The sequence below is a fragment of the Thalia democratica genome, chromosome 6 (genome assembly GCF_965202585.1).
Source record: "Thalia democratica chromosome 6, ktThaDemo2.hap1.1, whole genome shotgun sequence".
In the NCBI taxonomy this organism is placed as follows: Eukaryota; Metazoa; Chordata; class Thaliacea; order Salpida; family Salpidae; genus Thalia; species Thalia democratica.
Window position 1 is genome coordinate 37,884,479 of NC_139170.1, and position 19,524 is coordinate 37,904,002.

The 19,524-nt window shown below is 27.3% G+C and overlaps 2 protein-coding genes across 2 annotated transcripts; both read right to left on the bottom strand.

The window, feature by feature from the left end:
- Positions 1 to 7,443: 7,443 nt before the first annotated feature.
- Positions 7,444 to 8,199, bottom strand: LOC145839042 (nudC domain-containing protein 3-like). Its single transcript, XM_082946654.1, has 2 exons — positions 7,630 to 8,199; positions 7,444 to 7,536 (listed from the first exon to the last, which is right to left on the bottom strand). Exons 1-2 carry the CDS (start codon positions 8,197 to 8,199, stop codon positions 7,444 to 7,446), a joined length of 663 nt encoding a protein of 220 aa, XP_082802780.1.
- A 10,236-nt stretch (positions 8,200 to 18,435) lies between these two features.
- On the bottom strand, positions 18,436 to 19,190 carry LOC145839043 (nudC domain-containing protein 3-like). The gene is made up of 2 exons (XM_082946655.1): positions 18,621 to 19,190; positions 18,436 to 18,528 (listed from the first exon to the last, which is right to left on the bottom strand). The coding sequence occupies exons 1-2, from the start codon at positions 19,188 to 19,190 to the stop codon at positions 18,436 to 18,438; spliced, it is 663 nt and encodes a 220-aa protein (XP_082802781.1).
- Positions 19,191 to 19,524: the final 334 nt, after the last annotated feature.

Genomic DNA, 19,524 nt, shown 5'->3' on the forward strand with positions numbered 1-19,524 from the left:
GGTGTGTTTTATAAAACTAAACACTTCTTAAATGAAAAAATATTATATTTGGTATTTAATTTTTTGCTTATGAGCAATATATTTATTCTTTAAAAAATTTATTTTGCAAACTAAGTTTCGGTCAAAGACCTCGTCAGTGCTTACATAAATCTTATTCAAATAGAATATGAGCAATAGGTTAGACATTGCTTGTTATGCTGGGGTAGAACTGTTGGTAGGACATAATAAAGTTTTTGTATAATAAAAAAACATTTGGTATATATATTTATTGGTAGGACATTATAAAGCAGACTTTCTACAGGTTTTTAGCATGATAATTTCTTTTTTAATTCTTGATGCTTGCTTTAATTATGCGAAATTACTTAATTTAAAATTGAAAATATTTTTTTTAATTTGCATACTTTTAAAAGCAAAAAAAAATCTCTCATGCTATTAATGTTAAAATATTTAACTTTATAATTTTAAGCTATATACATTTTTTTTATTAAAGTTCAAATAAAATAATTGAATTAATTCAGTGTGTCTAAGTTGAAAGAATACTTTAGTAGTGATAACATTTACATCTAGCGAAAAATTTAAATAAAAACTCTTTAAAAATACTGTTAAAATAACTGATTAATATCATGATAAACTTTTAAACATTTTCAAATAAAGATTTAAAACTAGAATATATAATAGTGATCTACCGAGTTCAAAATTCGGACCCGGATTCGGATTTGACCAAACCCTAATTTCAAAATAAGACTCGGACTCGGATTTGGCCAAATCCTAATTTCAAAAAAAGATTCAGATTCGGCAGATTCCGAATATTTGGATCCTGTAGACTACTTTAAACTTTTTGAACTTAACTAAAATATTTGTCAAAGTTATTTGAAATACAAAACTGATAAATAATTTCACGTTTGAGTTGACAAAACAGTGCTTTTTCGAACTTATTAAAGACTTCTCAACTTTGATTTAGAGTTTTGCACCAAGAATAAAAACTATGATAATTCATTTTTGTTATACTATATCAAATATATTAAATAAAGTTAAGGACATAGCTAAGGCTTTTAATCCAAGCTTTTTAGATAGCAGCTCTTACTTATTCATCATATGTTTAGTTTTTTTTATCTGAACCTATTTCTGTAAAAACAACATTTTAGCATTTCTCTAACGAGAATATAAAAAATTAATGTACTTGTATTGTAATTTATTTAATTAATTTCAATTTAGTAAGGTTTTTGAACAGTCACCTCAGTTCAGTAAAACCTTATCTGCATAGTTCAGTCCTTGCCAGAACTTTTTTCTAAACATCTCTTTAAAGGTTATCTTGAAGACTTATGACAATTACTTTATGGATAAATTTATGAAGTTTTTAGTAGGGAGGATTAGTATACAGAGACAATGTAAGTTTTTAAAGTATCTTTTGTTTGGTTAATATGGTTTTCAGTCTCCATTTAGATATTATTGATTAATTATTTAATTGTGTCATAAACGACTTGTGACAAGTATAAAAGGACTTATATACTTTTTTTTTCTAAAAATTTATCATGTTAATGTGTATTTTTTGGAAAACCTGTTTGTTAAAATAAAAAATCTCAGTTATAATATGGTTGTTTTTTTTTTGAGATTTTTCATATAAAGGTAAATTATTTATACAAAAAAAGTCCAACTTAAATATTTAACATTAAAACAGATGCTTGCATACTTTTAGCTATATAATTTTATGTTAATATTTTTTATACACTGATAATTATAATCTATGACATATATGTTATAGTTTCAAACATTTTAAAACTTTATTTTTAAAACATAGTTTGAATGAAAATAAATCTTTTAATAATGAAATATTAATTAGTTTTTTATGAACTTTAATTAATTTTTCTGGTCTATTATTTGGAGTGAACGATTGTTATAAAAAAAATCTTAAATAATTGAAGTTATATCATTCTTTTTAGCAGTAAGCGGAGACCTTTAATTGTTATTTATCTTTAAATCTAATAGTTATTTAACTGCGCATTAGTTAAATGAAAATTTTGAGTGCAAACATCATGTTTGGCATTGTCGGGAAATGGAGGGTGAGCACACCTATCTGAGCATTTGTAATTACATTCAGGATGCTTAGTGATTAGAATATTACCTTGGATCGTGCTCACGTTTTTTTTGCGAGACAATGCAAGAAACATTAAAAAGCACAAACAAAAGAAAAAGCCTTGCTTCATGTTCAAGATGTTGATAAAAGGCTGAATTAAACATATCTTGTGTTATAGAGACTGAAAAAGCTAAAATCAGCTAAATGGCTAACTATAAAAGCGATCCAGATTCGATTATTACAGCTATAGTAAAGTAACTGGTTATTCATATTATTCTACTGCTCGAACCTGTTTTTTTGTAACAAAGTAGTGTAGTAAAAACAATGCGTTGCTCTAAAACGTAATGCCGCATTCAAGATCACTGAAAAAGCTTGTTAACACTAATAAAAACTCAGGAGAATTATTAAACTTTTGTAAACTGTTAGCCAAAAGTATAAAGAGGCTTGGGAAAGAAGGTTCTATACTAGGAGTGAGCAACGATTTTAATCGGCTCGGATCCAGAAAATTTTGTCTTTGGCAGGCCGGAGCACTTCGAACTAGTTATTTACTATATCCAGTATCCGGATAATGTCTTTTTAAATCCGGATTCGGTCGCATTTTAACTTACATAAAAGTTTCGGATTTAGCCGGACTCTAAATTTATAGATACGGTTGATCACTTTTCTTATTCCTTTAAATCACAAACACTTCTCAAACGTGACAAACTAAAATTAAGATTAACATGTCAGATATTTAAGTAATGTCTATAAACAGAATTGACGTGGTAATTGACAAAGGTTAGTATGCAAAGTATCAGATTTAATCAAACATTTCGCTTTGGGTAATTGACAAAAAGACATTCTAACTAAGTTAGAACAACACAAAGTATAAATAAAAATGTTTTTTATCAGTAGACATTAATTTTAAATTTCATTTTTAAACAGTTTTTTGTTTTGTAAAGATATGATACAAAGCTTTATACAAATTTGTAACATTGAAATTTGCGGGCCGTACACTTCTATCGCAGGCCGCTCATATTCATCTGCGGGCCGGATTCCATTGTAATTCAAAAAACGGTCAAGGACCGGTCATTCTAATTTCGCGGGCCGTACAATGCCTACCCCTATTCTTTACCAATAACAACAAATTACTGCTAGTCACAACAACTTTTGATCCACGATATCGATTTTACATTCTTACCTCCAAAATAAGGTTATAGAGCAGCTAAAATTTAGTATTAAAAGGCATTAAAGAGAATGATTTCTTTCAAGGCTGAAGAAAAATATTTTACTTCTATATTGCCACCAGAGAAACCAAAACCACATCCCTCTGTAAATTTTGATCCGAAGAAGTTTTTAACTTACTATAACTTGTTAAAATAGATTAAAACACAGCTACAGAGGATGACAAAGAACAGGACTCTATTGATGAAGAAGTTGAAGCAGAAATAAAGGATTATTTGCTACAGAAGATTTTATTGCAGAAACTGAAGAGGATAAAGTCAAAATAACCACATCTACTTAGCTTTACAAGTAAATATCCTGCCGCACTATCATCTTATGTGTATTCTGAAAGATAATTTTTTGAAGATGGTAATTTGTTCGAGAAAAAGTTTAATCGATTGCTTCCAAAGATCGGCAAAAAACTTTATTTCTCAACCACAACTTGAAAGACAAGAATATTCTTTTGTAGTATTTTTGCAGTTGTAGTTCGTTTTATATTTCTAAACAGCTGTTAAAGTTAGTTTTATTTCTTTTTTGTAATGGTAAATTATAAATCATATGCACAATTTCAAAACTTTTTATTATAAATCTAATTCCTATTCTTTTTTAGACTTTACTTTAGTTGGTATTATATTTCAGTGCATCACGGCTCTTAGTTATTATCAATTTTACTTTGTTTTAGAAATATAAACACTTGCAAAAATTTATGTTCTAATTCGTTTATGGTCACAATAAAAACTAACTCTTAAATAAAACGTAAATTTTTTTAACTTTGTTGGTGATTTGTTTTCTGCTTTAAGCATTTTTTTAAGTCGATGATTTACTTTTTTTGCATAACAAAAATACAAGTTAATTGTTAGTGTTGCTTGCATAAATAAAATTTTGAAACAAGTTTTTGTGTCTGTAGCTTGATTTTTTTTTTCAGCAAGACATTCTTTTTTTTTGTCCGCTTTTAAAATAAAATGTTCTTAAAAAAAGTGTACAATATAACGGGTTAAAAATAATGTTTAAACTTAATTTACTAATTAAGTAATAATACGATAAGTAATAATTTTTTATAAACTTGCATTGTATCTACATTACATGCAGCTTTTCCCTTAAGATTCCAATTGTTTAAATATTTGGATTCGGACTTGGATTAAGATTTGGATTTGGCCAAATCCAAACTTCAAAATTAAAATTCGGACCCGAACTCGGCCGGTTTCTAAATTCTTGGATCGAGTAGATCACTAATGCATAAGTATTTTCAAATGTGAAGGATACTAAGATTTAATTTTTAAGATAATATTCAATTTTAAAATACAAATAGTTGAAAAATCAAAATATTAAAAAAAAAATTAAACATATATGGATTTAAACGTTAGCAAAATATAAAAATTGTAAGTAAGATTTCAAAACTTTTCAAACATAAAGAACAATAATAACAAAATTAATCTCATTGAAACTTAATATAAAAACTATCATTACTTAAATGAATTTATGTTGTAGTAAACTAAAGCTAAAAAAACACTAAACATTTATTTTAATTAAAAAACTGTTTTATTAAAGAAAATTTTAAGCTCATTTTTATGTGTGGCCACCCAAAGGTGAAAACTTAGCACAATATTGTAAAACTATCTATAAAAAAACACTTACTCAGCAGTTTAGTATTACTCAAGCACTATATATTACTTGTATAAAAAAAATAAATGAACTTAAAACCATAACTAACTTTAGAAGTAGAAAAAAAAATAGAGAAAAAAGTTAGTAAACTTATGAACAAAAGAGTAAATATTATTTAACAAAACAAAAAACACGTTTTGTCTATTGAAAAATATACCAGAAATTTTTTTCAATTATCAACTACATTAAAAATTATAAACTGATTATGATGTATAACTAGCAGTTGTAGTTTCTGTAATTTCTTAAAGTTAGACTCTCTAGCTTTAGTGTCTAGTCTGGTCTAATAAAAAACAGATTAGAGGGCTTCTAGAAAAAGCTAGAGGTTTGTTCGTAATAACTCTGCTTTAAAAAATAAATGTAACAGAAAGTGCAAATACAGGTTTTATTTTATTTAGGCAATACTTCCAGAAGAACTAAAGATCATCCAGCATCTTATATCAAGCGTATTATTTTGAGCAACAAGAATATCAAATAGCGTACATTAATTCTTCTAAAATGTTAGTGTTTCATAGAACTTTACGATTGTTAATACTTATCATAGTTTTTACTATTGTAGTGATTTAATACAGTTTCTTTGTTGAGGTTTGAAATTTATTATTTTAAAATATAATATACTTTAAATTGATTATAATTATGATTAATTTATAACATAGGAATAAGTTACTTAAGGTAAGACCGATAATGGTAATTTAAACACAGTTAGTTACTTGTAAGACACGTAACTTAGCATAAGAGCTTGGACACCACATTTTCAAAACAATAAAAATCATAAGCATCATATATACATTTTGGTGGTTGTAACAGTAACCAAGAGTATACGACACCAATTATGTTTTTTTTTGTTTAAGTTATTTAAGTTTGGTATTAAGGATTTAGCTAAATGTGTTTACTACGTTTGAAAATAACAAAAATATTAGCTTCCAAAATCGTAATTAATCATTACAGTTTTTATACTTAAATAAACTAGTAAACCTCACATTATCTAATTATTGATTTAGAATACTTGTTTAAAAGTTACTACTAAACTTACTTAATTTAGTATTAAGCATTTATAACTTGTCGTAATAGGTAAACGTTGAAAAACAGTAATTTGATTGAAAAAGTGCTAACATATCATCTATCTTAACACTAATTCTCAACTATTTTTAACTTAAGTACTACAAAAGTGGTAAACAAACAATCAGTAAATTTTCCGGTTTAATGAGTTTGAAACAAAGTAAGTGTTAATGTATGAAAATAAATAAACATTAATTTAGCGAATTAAAAACTAACTACATTGTTTATTATACTAAACCAAAGTTTCACATGTTGGGCCATGAGGTCATAATTTGAAATTGACTTTAGATGTTACTGTTAAATATTTGAATTTACTTTTTATTTCATAATTTGGAATTTACGTTCTATTTTTATAGTTTTAGACTTGGACAAGTATTCAAAAAAATAAATATAAAAAGAATATTTTAGAATAGAAGGAAATTTGTTGTTTTTAGTATCCTTACTGTTGAAATAATAATAGTTCTTTATCTTTTTTTCGTATTAAAAGCATAAATTTTACGGTATTTATCTTCGTATTTTATAACAGTTAAGTTCAGTTATTATAAAAATCACTTCTTAAAATATCTTAAAAAAATGATTTACAGTAATTTTTTTAACTATTCAAATATAAATATGTTTTTACTATTCAAGTTAAATTATTTGATAAATAAAAAACTATCTTTTCAACAAAAATACTTATAAAAAATTTTTTGTTAGAAAATTTCAGCGTATTACATTTTACTTTCTTTAAAGAAGTTGTAACCTATAATTCAACTATGCACACGTTTATTATTAGTGTTGTTTATCTACTTTTAAAACTTAATGTTAAGTGGTATGTATCTTTTCTAGTTCATATGTTACTAAACAAGATTCATGGTACATTATAAAACAAAAAATTCAGTTAATTTTCGTTTATTTTTAAAACACAATGTGAATTAGCTCGTAAGAAACTTTATAAGCATGTGGTGTACGACTCGATAACCGAGAGGTTCCTTTGTACACCAGGTCTTTACACCAAACTTTATAAGCGCTTTTTTTTTAATCATTCAATAAACAGTATATGTTCTAGAGTTTATGATGAACAGTAGAAAAGTCATAAACTTTTTTTTTAAATAGATTTTTAAGAAATGATGTCTTAGGGAGCTCTAGCTGTTTTATTTCTTTAAGGGGGGTCTTTTGAATATAGTTCCAGAAACGCTGTTCTAAAAATATAAAAAATCAAATTATTGGTGATAAAATCAACAAACTTACAATAAAAATAAAAGTTCAAAATAATTTCAGGAGTTCTTCTCGCTTTGTAATATTTAGGGTATCTACATGGTCTCAAAATGATAAAGAATTAATACGTATGATAAAACAATAATAATATTTTTCTAAAAGTTTATTGCAAAAAACGACCTATAATTATTACTAGTACATAACTATCAGTTATCACCCTTTAGTTACGTAAAACACCATAAAATCATAAATTAGATTTCAAGCTTCATTTTTTCAACGTCTAATTCTTCTTCATCTGCAAGAAGAGCGCTCCACAGTTCAGCTGTTTTCTTCTCAATGATCATCTAAAAAGTATGATAAGTTAGATTTGAAAGTAAAAAATATCGACAAAAACTTTGAACACATAGGAAATGAACACTAAGAATTTAAAGACTTACCTCGATAGCACCTTTTTCAACCTGCCAAAAAGTATCTGAATCTTTGTGTGCGTTTATCTTCTTCTTGAAGTCAGCATCAATAAATTTCACCATCGGCTGGCTCGCATCTTTATTTTGAATTTCGATTGAGAGATGCTGATCGTCGTACTCAACACGGACTTGTTTGGCCTTCTTGATGTACGAAGGAAGATGAAACTTAACAGAAATTTCATCGACACTCTGCGACCACGTGTACTTTTCCCTCTGTGCTCCGTTGTGACTTTCCTGATCCGCCTGGAAGTCCTCCTGCGTCATTTTGGAAATTCTCTCCTTTCTATTATCAGCCTCGATTCCTTCTTTCAAGAAAAACGCACTTTCTTTTTTGCTGTCTTGGTGTTTGCTAAAGCATTCTTCGACCATTTGCTTGGCTTTACCGGGTAGCAAACCGAACTGGTTGTCTTCTGAAATTTCCTGGAAAAAACTGGTATCCATGTTCAGATAACCGAACACTTCATCAAGAAATTTGTCAGGAGTACCTACTTGCTCCATAACATCAGCGAGCAAAGCGTTGCAATCTTTTTCCATACTCATTTTTCGTGTTAGTTTAAAATTTCTTAATAAGGTCTACGAATTTATTTTAAAAGTAATTTGTTATTTGATATTAACTTAATTATTAAAATATAAAAATTTTAAAGTTATTTCAATATAAATTATTTTTTCTAAATATTAAAGGTACAACTTTTTTGAGTTCTACCTGAACAGCAACAAGTATAAAATAAAATTGTATTATGTTTATAAAAATAAGTCTATAACCTAAAATTGTTTGTGGAATTATTGTCAATCATTTTCTTTTCTTAAATAAAAGTTAACAAATTTATTTTACAAACTTGCTCTCAAAACTTTTGTTTACTATGACAAGGTTGACTATAAATAAGTAAAAATAATTGTCCTGAATAAAACTTTAAAACTTTTAAAACTTTAAAACTGTTTTAAACTTTTTGTTTAAAACTTTATTTAAGTAAAAAAATATGTCTATTTGTTTTTTATTTTTATAATTAACTATATGCTAAAACTAGTGTTTTCTATAAAGTTTTTTTACTATCATAAATGTTTGGCAACCTTGCTCAAATCTGTCCTGATTCATCCTTAATTTTCTAATCCTTTACATATTTTTTTAATCTAAAAGTTTGCAACTTCCACAAAAATCAAGTTTTTGAAGGAACCTGGTTTTAAATTATAATGTTATTGCGAACAGAACAATACCTCATTTATATTTAAGAAAAAATACTAGGAGTTTTAAATAATTTTTTAAATCACCCTGATTTTTTAATAACACCATACTGGGCTGAGTCATACTAAGTAATAAAAAAAACTAGCCTGAGTTACTGAGTAATTTTAATAATGTTTGATAAATAATAACTTTTATAATATTAGTGTTATAATAAATACTATCTATAACATCTTAATTGATGTTTTTGTAGCTGATAATCAAATTTAAATTTTTTAATTATTTAAATTGGGAGATTCTTTAAAAATTATATAATTTAATAGAACACTTTCTATTTGGTTAAAATAATTAAAAAATTTAAGCTTTTACTCTTTGCCTTTTAAAATACAACATGAATATTTTAATACTCAAAGCTGCCACTTATTTTATGAGAAACTTCTTCCAGGTTTTCTGAATTTATCTTAGGTTAGGTTTTTAAAAGTATAAACTTTTAGTTCTATTATTAGTTTAAAGCTAAATTAAAAAAAAACAACTGAGCCAAGTATTATAACAACATTAATAAGATGCTGTAAGGCTACTTTAAACGTGATTAAAAAAAAAAAGAGAAAAACAAAATTTTTAACCTATATTGTAGATATTTCGTGTCAATTGAAGTTTTACTACTTAGTATGTAAAAATTATTAAAATCTAGATTTTTCGAGGTTTTTTGGTGATTTTAGTTCACGATTTAAGGTTTTAAAGTGTTTATGTCAAAAATTCCAGTGGTTTTTTCAAAATTTCTCAAGTTGTAGGTTATTCCAGGATTGTAGGTTTTTTTGCACCTGAATTCTTTTTCAAATAACAGATTAAATAATGAATATCTATAAAGTTATTCTGGTAAAATTAAGAACATTTGTTTAAACTTGTAAATTTTATATTTCTTCTGTTTCATACATTCATTTTCAAACTTTATTTAGACTGGGTAATAAAAGACTAAAAAAAAAGCTAATATAATATCTAAACAGTTTTGTAATATTTAATGAATTTATCAAATACACAATTAAAACAGTTGTAATGTTCACAAAAATAATCTTAACAGTTTAAAATATAGAAAAAAAAAAATTTTACAACAAGTTATAAATAAACCTTAACTATACTTTACTATAATAATAAAATCCTTAAAAATAGAAAAAAAAATTTTTTTTAATTATTTCTTAAATTTGGCATAATATTAAATTCAAATTTTTAACAATTAGGCTACAAAACTTATTATATTAAAGATGTAATTAAATTCATATAAAGCTTTTTTCTAGATCTGAAAAAAAAAAAGATATTTAAAAAAAATTTTTAAACAATCCTTAATCCACTAATAAGTCAAACAAAACTTTAAAATTACCACTTAGTGAACAATCCTGAGTGTAGAAAAATTAAACTACATGGAGCTATACTAACTTATCCTGAGGTTTTAAAAATTCAAGCTGTCTTGGGTGTTATAACTTTTTACAGTCCTGATTCAATGTTGTTGCTCTAAAACTTTTTTAGCTATGATTGATCTATCGTAGTGTAATCAAGCTTACATATATTTCATCTCAATAATCAATATTCAAAAAAATAGTTAAATACCATAAGCATAGAGTATATTTTTACTTAAGAAAACGCTCCCTTGATACCATAGTTGCCAAATTTCAATGAGAAGTTTGCTACTTAGTTATTCGAGTATTACATTTTTATTTAAAGAATATTTCATTATAACATAACAATTCAAAGATAGTTTTAAAAACTTGCAATTAAACTTTAAATAAAATTGGTAAAAAATATCTAAAAATTGAAACTGAAACAACTAAATCATGGTAAAATGTAAAAACTAGCTTGATGTTTCAAAAAACAAATAAAAACATGATCAGTTTTTTATAAAATAACTAAACTGGCCTGAAATATATTTAAAATCTTTAAACTATCCCAATATTTTTTTTTATTCTAATTGAACTTTAATTAATTAAATTCAAAATATCTTATTTAATTTTACGCTAACCATTTTGAAGAAAATTTTGAGATTTTCAAAAACTTTTAAACACTCTGAATGTCCTATGTAGTTTGAGTACGTGGCAGCCTTGTATTTATAGGTATAATAAAAAAAATACATTAAGATTAGTTTAGGGTAACGAACTTTAATTTATTGTAAATTGTAGAAAAAATATTGATCAATTATAATAAAACAGAATTCCTTCTGGTTTTTAGGATAAAAGTTTCTTTATACTTTGATATTTTTAATCTTTGCTCTTATAATTTACTGTAGATAAATTGTTTCACTTAAACTACATAAAATTACAAAGTTGACACTTGATAATATTTTAGAAAATTTGATCTAATTAAAGTAAATATAAAACGTATATAACTACCACTGTTAAGGTTATTGACTTTTATCATTGTGTATTTAAAGAAACTTTAATTAAAACATGTAAACAAACATTTTAATTACTTCAGTGTATTTTAATGTAAAGTTTTAGATAGTATTTTTTTAAATTACTTAATGAATTACTTTTGAAAAACTAAAACTTTTCACACTAACAATATTAAAATAAGTGACTTTTATCATAGTGAACTTTAAAAAAGTTTGAAAAAAACTAAATAGTTTTATTGTCATTCTTTTATGTACTTTTTTTTAATGATGATATTTTAGTTAGGTATCTAAGTTTAATTACAGCAAGTTTTTAGCTTTTTTAAATTTTAATAAACTTAAACTAGCTTGATATAAATAAGCCATTTTTGCTTTATAAGTGGCGACCATGTAAAATACCAGTTTATTATCATTAAGTTATTTATTAAAGTGTTTGAGTATTAATTATAATAAAACATTTTTTAAATGTTTTAACAATACAAACAAGTAGAAACTTTATTTATTTAACTACAGTAACCTCTCGCATCTTTACGCACTCGTGACGTTACGAACTCTCGTTTAGCTACGCATTTTAGAATTCTAAAAAGTTCAAAAATATGTTTAGTTTTATCTTTTGTTTTCATGTTTATAAATAAAGTAAACAAACTGTTAAAAGTGGGAAAGTCCCCAGTCTGCTTTTAACTAGAAGCAATATCAAAAAACAGCTATTATAGTAAGTATATTTGGTACCTCTCGTATCTTTACGATCTCCCATATTTTTACGCACTTTTTCTGTGGACACAATATGCGTAAATAAGCGAGAGGTTACTGTAATTACTGAATTACTAAAGAGTTAAAACTATTTAAAACCCAAAAACTATTTAAAAAAATTAATATTTTAAATATGAAAAAGCGATTCATTTTACAAAAAATGAATCAAAGTGCCGCCCAAAAAATATTTTTCAAGCTCGGTATTTATAGAGAAATAGATTATAGGTAAAATGATAAACAATTTAAGTTAAACTTATTTAGTCTTTAAGAAAGTACGTAGTTTGTTAAGAATTAACTATATTAGTCAACTTCAATTTTATTTCGGTAAATAAGTATAATTAAAATAAGCGTTTTATGTGTAGCTAAAAGTCACTTAAAATATGAAACTGACTAAAAATAAAACCAAAAGATTATTTAACGGTCATTAATACTAAAACTGCTGATACTAAAACGAAGATTTTGGAAACTTGAAAATTGGCCCGCGAGCACCAATTGCCTGCCGACTCCTGTTCTAGAGCCTTAAAAGTATAACAAATATGAAAGTAAAAAATTCAAGTAGTTAATTATATTTATATGTATGGTACTACGATTTAGCTATACAGTTTTATTAAATATTTAAAATAATATCTATTTTAATCAATTAAAAGAGATTCTTTGACTTTTATTTAAAGTCCAAAACATGTTTTCTTCCTGTTTTATGCAACCCAAAACCTAAACTTTACAAAAAATTTGCCTAATAAACTATTACGAAATTGTTAAAGGTTAAGTTATGCGCATCTTTCGTGGAAAATTATTTAACAAATTTGGAAGGAAAATTTAGAGAAGAATGGATATAAACTTTATTGTTATTTAAGTGAGCTTCAAAACTTGTAATAGTTACGATTAGTGATCTACTGGATCCAAGATCCGGAACCGCAATCGCCCAGAACCGGCTGTATTTTGCTTGGAACTGGAACCAGCGGAACCCTAGTTAAAAAAAAGATCCGGAATAGGATCCTAGTTGAAATTTGGCTGGTTCCGGATTCAGTTAGACTGGAAAGACTTTTCTTTCATTGATCAGCTTCTTTAGTTATATATACTTAGACAATTTTGGTTTGAATATTTATTATAAATATTATTAGTTAAGCGAAACAGACTAATTAAAACTAATAAAACTTTAGTTAATAAATCATTTGTTGTAAAAATGCAAGTACATACAGTAGGTTATCAAAAAGTTATTAAATTTCCTTTATAATTATGACCATTATATAATCTACTTTTGATGAAAACTGGAAGAACTTTTGGACTAAAAAATGTATTTTTAATTCCATTATAATAAATATAGGGAGATATGATTTGGTTCTTTTTTGAAAAATTTGAAACAAAGTTTACACACGGTCAAGATATCACTAACTTTATCCTCTGATCCGTCTCCAGGTCTCACGTCAGTCTCTGATCTGTTTGTTGGCCCCACGGCATCCACTAATCCGTCTCCTGGCCTCACCTCAGTCTCTGATTGGTGTGTTGGCCCCACGGCATCCACTGATTCGTTTCTTAGTCTCACGTCAGTCTTTGATCTCGTGCTTCTGTTTGTAGTCGAGGGGAATTCACGCATACTTGTCGATTTAACTGACGAAGAACTGTTGTCTATTTCAATCATAGACATAGATGTTTTTGGCTTGACTATAGTAGATTTGTTTAATGGTCGCGGCACCAAAACCGACCAACTTTGATTTTAATACGCCGTACTTATGACGTCATAACTCGGTATTGCGCGATTGCGTTTTGCTTCCCAAGCAGCTATTCTGTCATTTTAAGTCGTATTAAAATTTTAAACTAATTTTTGGTCACCATCTACAAACGTAAAAATCTTTAATGAAGGTATCCTTGTTCAATCCCAGCTGTAACACTGGCTGTCCGGGTTATCATATCACTATCCGGGCTTTTGCTACTTAACAATGTTAGGGGCCTGGTTAATAACGCAACGTGCGTTTTAACTTGTATAAGAAATGTCTTCAAGATAATAAGTAAACTATAGTTGATAAGTAGAATAATATGACTTACTTACTATTTACTAAAAGTTTAATAAATGAATTACTTATACTACTGTTAAACGTAACTGGAGTCTGTGAAAATGAATTGTATTTAAAAAGAAATTACGAAACAAAAAGGTGATAAAATACTACACAACATAAAGCCAATAAATCGAATTTCCAATTATTTAAAAGAATAAAATACATGAATCAAAGAAGCCGAAAACTAGTGATCGTTTAAACTCAACTCATTAAGCAATATAAAAGTGGACCGAATTTGCGTAAACAAAATCAAAACCATTCATAAGCTTAGTGCAGCGAAAAGCCGCAATGGCTTAAAAGCTCACTGCGAGACAGTAAAACTCTAAAAGCTGATTTTAACCTTAATTTTTCAATTAATAGTCAGCTTAAGATAAAATAAGAAAATAAATAAGATGACAATTACCGCGATAGCTGTACAAGGGTACCCAGGAAAATTCAAAGTAGTTTTGTAAATTTAAAAATTAAAATCTTTTAGAAAATAACAATACTAAATTTAAATTAAAGTAAGATTTTATTGAATTCAATTTCTTGTAATCCAATTTTGTTTAACCATACTTTTTGATAAAACTTGAATTTTAATTTTTTCAAAAAGTTTGAAAAGCGTTTTAATCCTTTTGATACTCAAGACGACTCAGTACAGTTTCATTGGCAAAAATAGTGACAACCCTGTAGAAATATAAGACTAACAGCAGTATTTTTAATATAATTAATTTATAACAGTTGCTAAGTTTATTTTTCTTTAACTAAAACTGTCAATTGCATGAAAATTTTAGAAAGTAAGTGAGGAAGAGCCTCTTATGCAACTTGCAGTATTTGCAATACACTCATTAAAAGAGGTGGTGCTAATCCGTATAGAACTACTTCTTTACTAAAGCATTTGAATTTTTAACACCAAAGAGAAATTTCGTAGGCTAAAAAATAATCACCATCTTCATCCAATAAAGCAGTCAGCGATAGTTCGTCCCCATGTCAAAAACAAAAGAAGCTAACATAAATGTACAAAGCTAGTATTGAGAGATATCGCCCTGCTAAACAATGGAAAATAAACGATCAAAAGTAAATCAAACTTAATTAAAAAACCATAAACATGATTGCCATGGACAACCTACGATTTTCATTTACTAGCGATCAAGTTCTATAGACCCGTTAGCTGCTTTAGAATCAGATTACTTGATTTCGAGCATTAAATACTTCACTGACACAATGCATCCTCAGACTTATGAAGGTTTGAAGATAGAAATACAAATTGAGTTATCAGAAGCTTCGTTTTTGTCATATTTTAAATATTTTGACTTTATATTTTGGTCAAATTCCAAAATAAAAATATCATATATTTTATTAAGAGCGCATTGGTTAAATGGAAGCTTTAAGTATAAACACCGAGCCTTGCGCTGCAAAGAAAAAGAAGGTTCTCACACTGGAACTAATTCTTGTGAAAACATAAAGGAGATGCTTGAAAATTTGAGTATTAATATGAAACGCATTCAAGTTTTTATGCGCAATAATCCATTTAACATAAGGGCTGGTATGTTGATGTTAGAGTCCTCTTCAGCACCCTCTTACAGCCACACGCTTTAACTGATAATTAAAGATTCACTGTTTTCAGAAAGTAAAATAAGTGTGTTAATAGCCAAACCCGTCAAACTATTGGTCACTTCAAAGATTCTTCTACAGCGTGCAATAAACTAAAATCAAATACAGGTCACTTTAGGTTCCGCAGTGTCAATGCAAAAATCTTTGCTACTTGTGCAAGATGCTGAAACAAGGTGGAACTAAACCTAACTTATGCTGAAAAGACTAAAAAATTACGAGGCTAACAACAAATTTAAACCCGAAAGTACTCTTACAGCTGATGAATGGAAACTTGTTAGCCTCCTTAATAAGATGCTAGAACCCTTTTACATAGTAACGCAGCAGTGTAGTAAAACAACACATTGCTGTCAAGTGTAATCCCGCATGCAGCAGTACTAAAAACTTTTTTAATTATGTAGCTTATAGTCCAATAGGTCAAAGTAGTTCTAAAACCTTAGCAACCTTTGCAGAAAATATAAAAGAGGCTTCTGAAAGAAGGTAACACGAATAAATCTTTATGATAACTACTTTTTTTACTCACAACAGCTGTTAATCCACGGTATCGACTTGACTTTTCTATGCTAACCTCAAACTGAAGGTATTAAGGCTACTAAATCACAAGTAAAAAAAACATAGTTGTCGTGGGTGAGTAAAAGTGGTCAAGTTACTCTAGTATCACCTAATAAACCTAAAGCTCAAACACCTACAAATTATGTTCCCAAAATTTTTTAATCGTTCTGTTCTAAATTTAAAAAGTGCAAACACTCATGAAAGTATGCAACAAGATTCAGTTGATCAGGAAATTGAGACAGAAGTTAAAGCTTTTTTGGCTGAAGAAAATTTATCTGCTGAAGAAGTTAAAGAAGCTAAAGTATTGTTTTGATGGTACTCAAACATAAAAAAAACACATCTCTTACCAGGTTTGCAAGAAGGTATCTTTCAGCACCACCATCTTATGTTTATTCTTAATAATTAGTTCAGAAGTTGGTAACTTGTACGAACAAAAAGCGGAACCGAATGCTTCCAAAAACCGGCAATTTTTTTTTTTTTTTCATCACAACTTGAAAAAACAAGAATAGGTTTCTTTGTAGCTTAATTGTGTTGATAGGCGTAAATTTTATTTACTAGATTAATCACTTTGTATATAGTTTTTTTTTTACAATGTACTTTTCCTTGAATTAAATATTAAGACAATACCATTGCTTAGTTTTTAACAAAATATTTGTATTTAATAATTTTTTATAATTAATGGTATTATAATAATTAGATTTTATAAGTTTTTCTCTAGTGAAACTGCATAAAACTTGAAAACTTAGGATTCGAAACCGGAACTAGCCAGATCTTTAGTAGTGGATCCAGTAGATTACTAGTATATTTCACGGCATTATGTAACCTTAGTTTTATTAGCAGACCTTTTAAATAAAAACTAAAGAGAATGCAGGTTTTAGAATGATTTTATATTTAAAGATTTGAAATTTTTGGGTTTAAGGTTTAAGGTAATATTTAGTTGTAAGATTAAATGCGTATTTATCTGCATTTATCTTTCAAGTAAGCCTTAATTTTACATCGTGATGTGTGCCGTCTTAAGTTACGATGATCAACTGAAGTACGCGTGATCAACCCATCATTAAGTTGAATTCAACAACTACTTAAGCAGCTACGAACTTAAGATACTTGTTTTGTTTAAAACTTATGAATAAGTTACTTTAGGTAAAACCAATAATAGTAACTTAGCACAGCTAGCTACTAGTAAGTAAGACACGTAATTTAGCATAAGAGCTTGGAGACCAAATATTCAAAACCATAAACATAATAAGTATCATATATACATTTAGTGGTTGTAACAGTAACCAAGGGTATGCGATACTAAATATGTATTTTTTTTAATTTTAGTTATTCAACCCTAGTAATAAGAACTTAGCTATTTGTTTCGTAAAATATTTGTGTGTACGGCGTTTCAAAAAAGCAAAAAATATTAGCTTTTAAAATCGCAATTTATCATTTTAATGTTAATACTTAACAAAATAATACTCCTCAAATTAATAAATTAATTGATTAAAAATATATGCTTAAAAATATAACCTAATTAACAAAGTATTGAGCACTTGTTGATGATAATAAACAGTTAAAAATATAATTTAAGTTTAATAAGTGCTAGCGTATCATCTATGTTAACACTAATTCTTAACTTAAGTACTATAAAAGTCGTAAACAAGTAGTCAGTATATTTTCTGGTTTAATTAATTAAACCAAAGAGACTTTTGTATCCACTGAGTTGGAAACAAAGTAAGTTTTAATGTTTAAAAATAAATAAATATTAATTTAGCGAAATATTAACTAAGGACATTGTTTATTATTATTAACCAAAGTTTACCATGTTGGGCCAAGAGTCAATGATTTGAAAATTACTTTACATGTTCTGGAGTTTATGACAAACAACAAAAAACAGAAAAGTCTTAAGCGTTTTTAATGGTAGTTTTTTGAGAAATCATGCCTGAAAAAGCTCCAGTTTATTATTTCTTTAAAGGGGCCTTATTTAATAATTAGCTGTTCTAAATAGATAAAAATCAAATGATTGTTAACAAAAAAGACAAACTTATAACAAAAATTAAAGTTCTAAATAATCTCAAGATTTTTGCTAGCTTTTGTAATATTTTTTTATATAAATAAGGGAAAAATTTTAGAAATCTTAGAGGTCTAAAAAATGTGAAAATTCATACGTATAACATAAAACAACAATAATATTTTTTTAAATTTTTATTACAAAAAACGACCTATAATTATTACTAATACATAACTATCAGTTATCACCCTTTAGTTACATAAAACACCTAATCATAATTGAACTAGATTTCAAGCTTCATTTTTTCAACATCTAATTCTTCTTCATCAGCTAGAAGAGCGCTCCACAATTCAGCTGTTTTCTTCTCAATGTTCAACTAGAAAATATGATAAGTTAGATTTAAAAGTAACCAAATAAAAAAATATTGTCAAAAAGTTATGTAGATATAGAATGAATTTAAAGACTTACATCAATAGCACCTTTTTCAACCTGCCAAAAAGTATCTGAATCTTTGTGCTCGTTTATCTTCTTCTTGAAGTCAGCATCAATAAACATCACCATCGGCTGGCTCGGATCTTTATTTTGAATTTCGATTGAGAGATGCTGATCGTCGTACTCAACACGGACTTGTTTGGCCTTCTTGATATACGAAGGAAGATGAAACTTAACAGAAATTTCATCGACACTCTGCGACCACGTGTACTTTTCCCTCTGTGCTCCGTTGTGACTTTCCTGATCCGCCTGGAAGTCCTCCTGCGTCATTTTGGAAATTCTCTCCTTTCTATTATCAGCCTCGATTCCTTCTTTCAAGAAAAACGCACTTTCTTTTTCGCTGTCTTGGTGTTTGCTAAAGCATTCTTCGACCATTTGCTTGGCTTTACCGGGTAGCAAACCGAACTGGTTGTCTTCTGAAATTTCCTGGAAAAAACTGGTATCCATGTTCAGATAACCGAACACTTCATCAAGAAATTTGTCAGGAGTACCTACTTGCTCCATAACATCAGCGAGCAAAGCGTTGCAATCTTTTTCCATAATCATTTTTTGTGTTAGTGTAAAATTTATTAGTTGTGTCTACGAATATATTTTAAAATTAATTTATTATTTGATATAAACTTAATTGTTAGAATGTAATAGACAAGTTTTTAAAGTTGTTTAAATGTAAATTATTCTTACTATATATTTCAGGTACAATTTTTTTAAGTTCAACCTGGACAGCAACAAGTTGAAAACAAAATTGTTTTATGTTTATAGAAATATGTCTAGAACCTAAAATTATTTTCTTTTTTTTAGTAAAAGAGAACAATTTTCTTTTACAAACTGGCTCTCAAAACTTTTGTTTACTATGACAAGGCTTGACTATTGATAAGTAAAA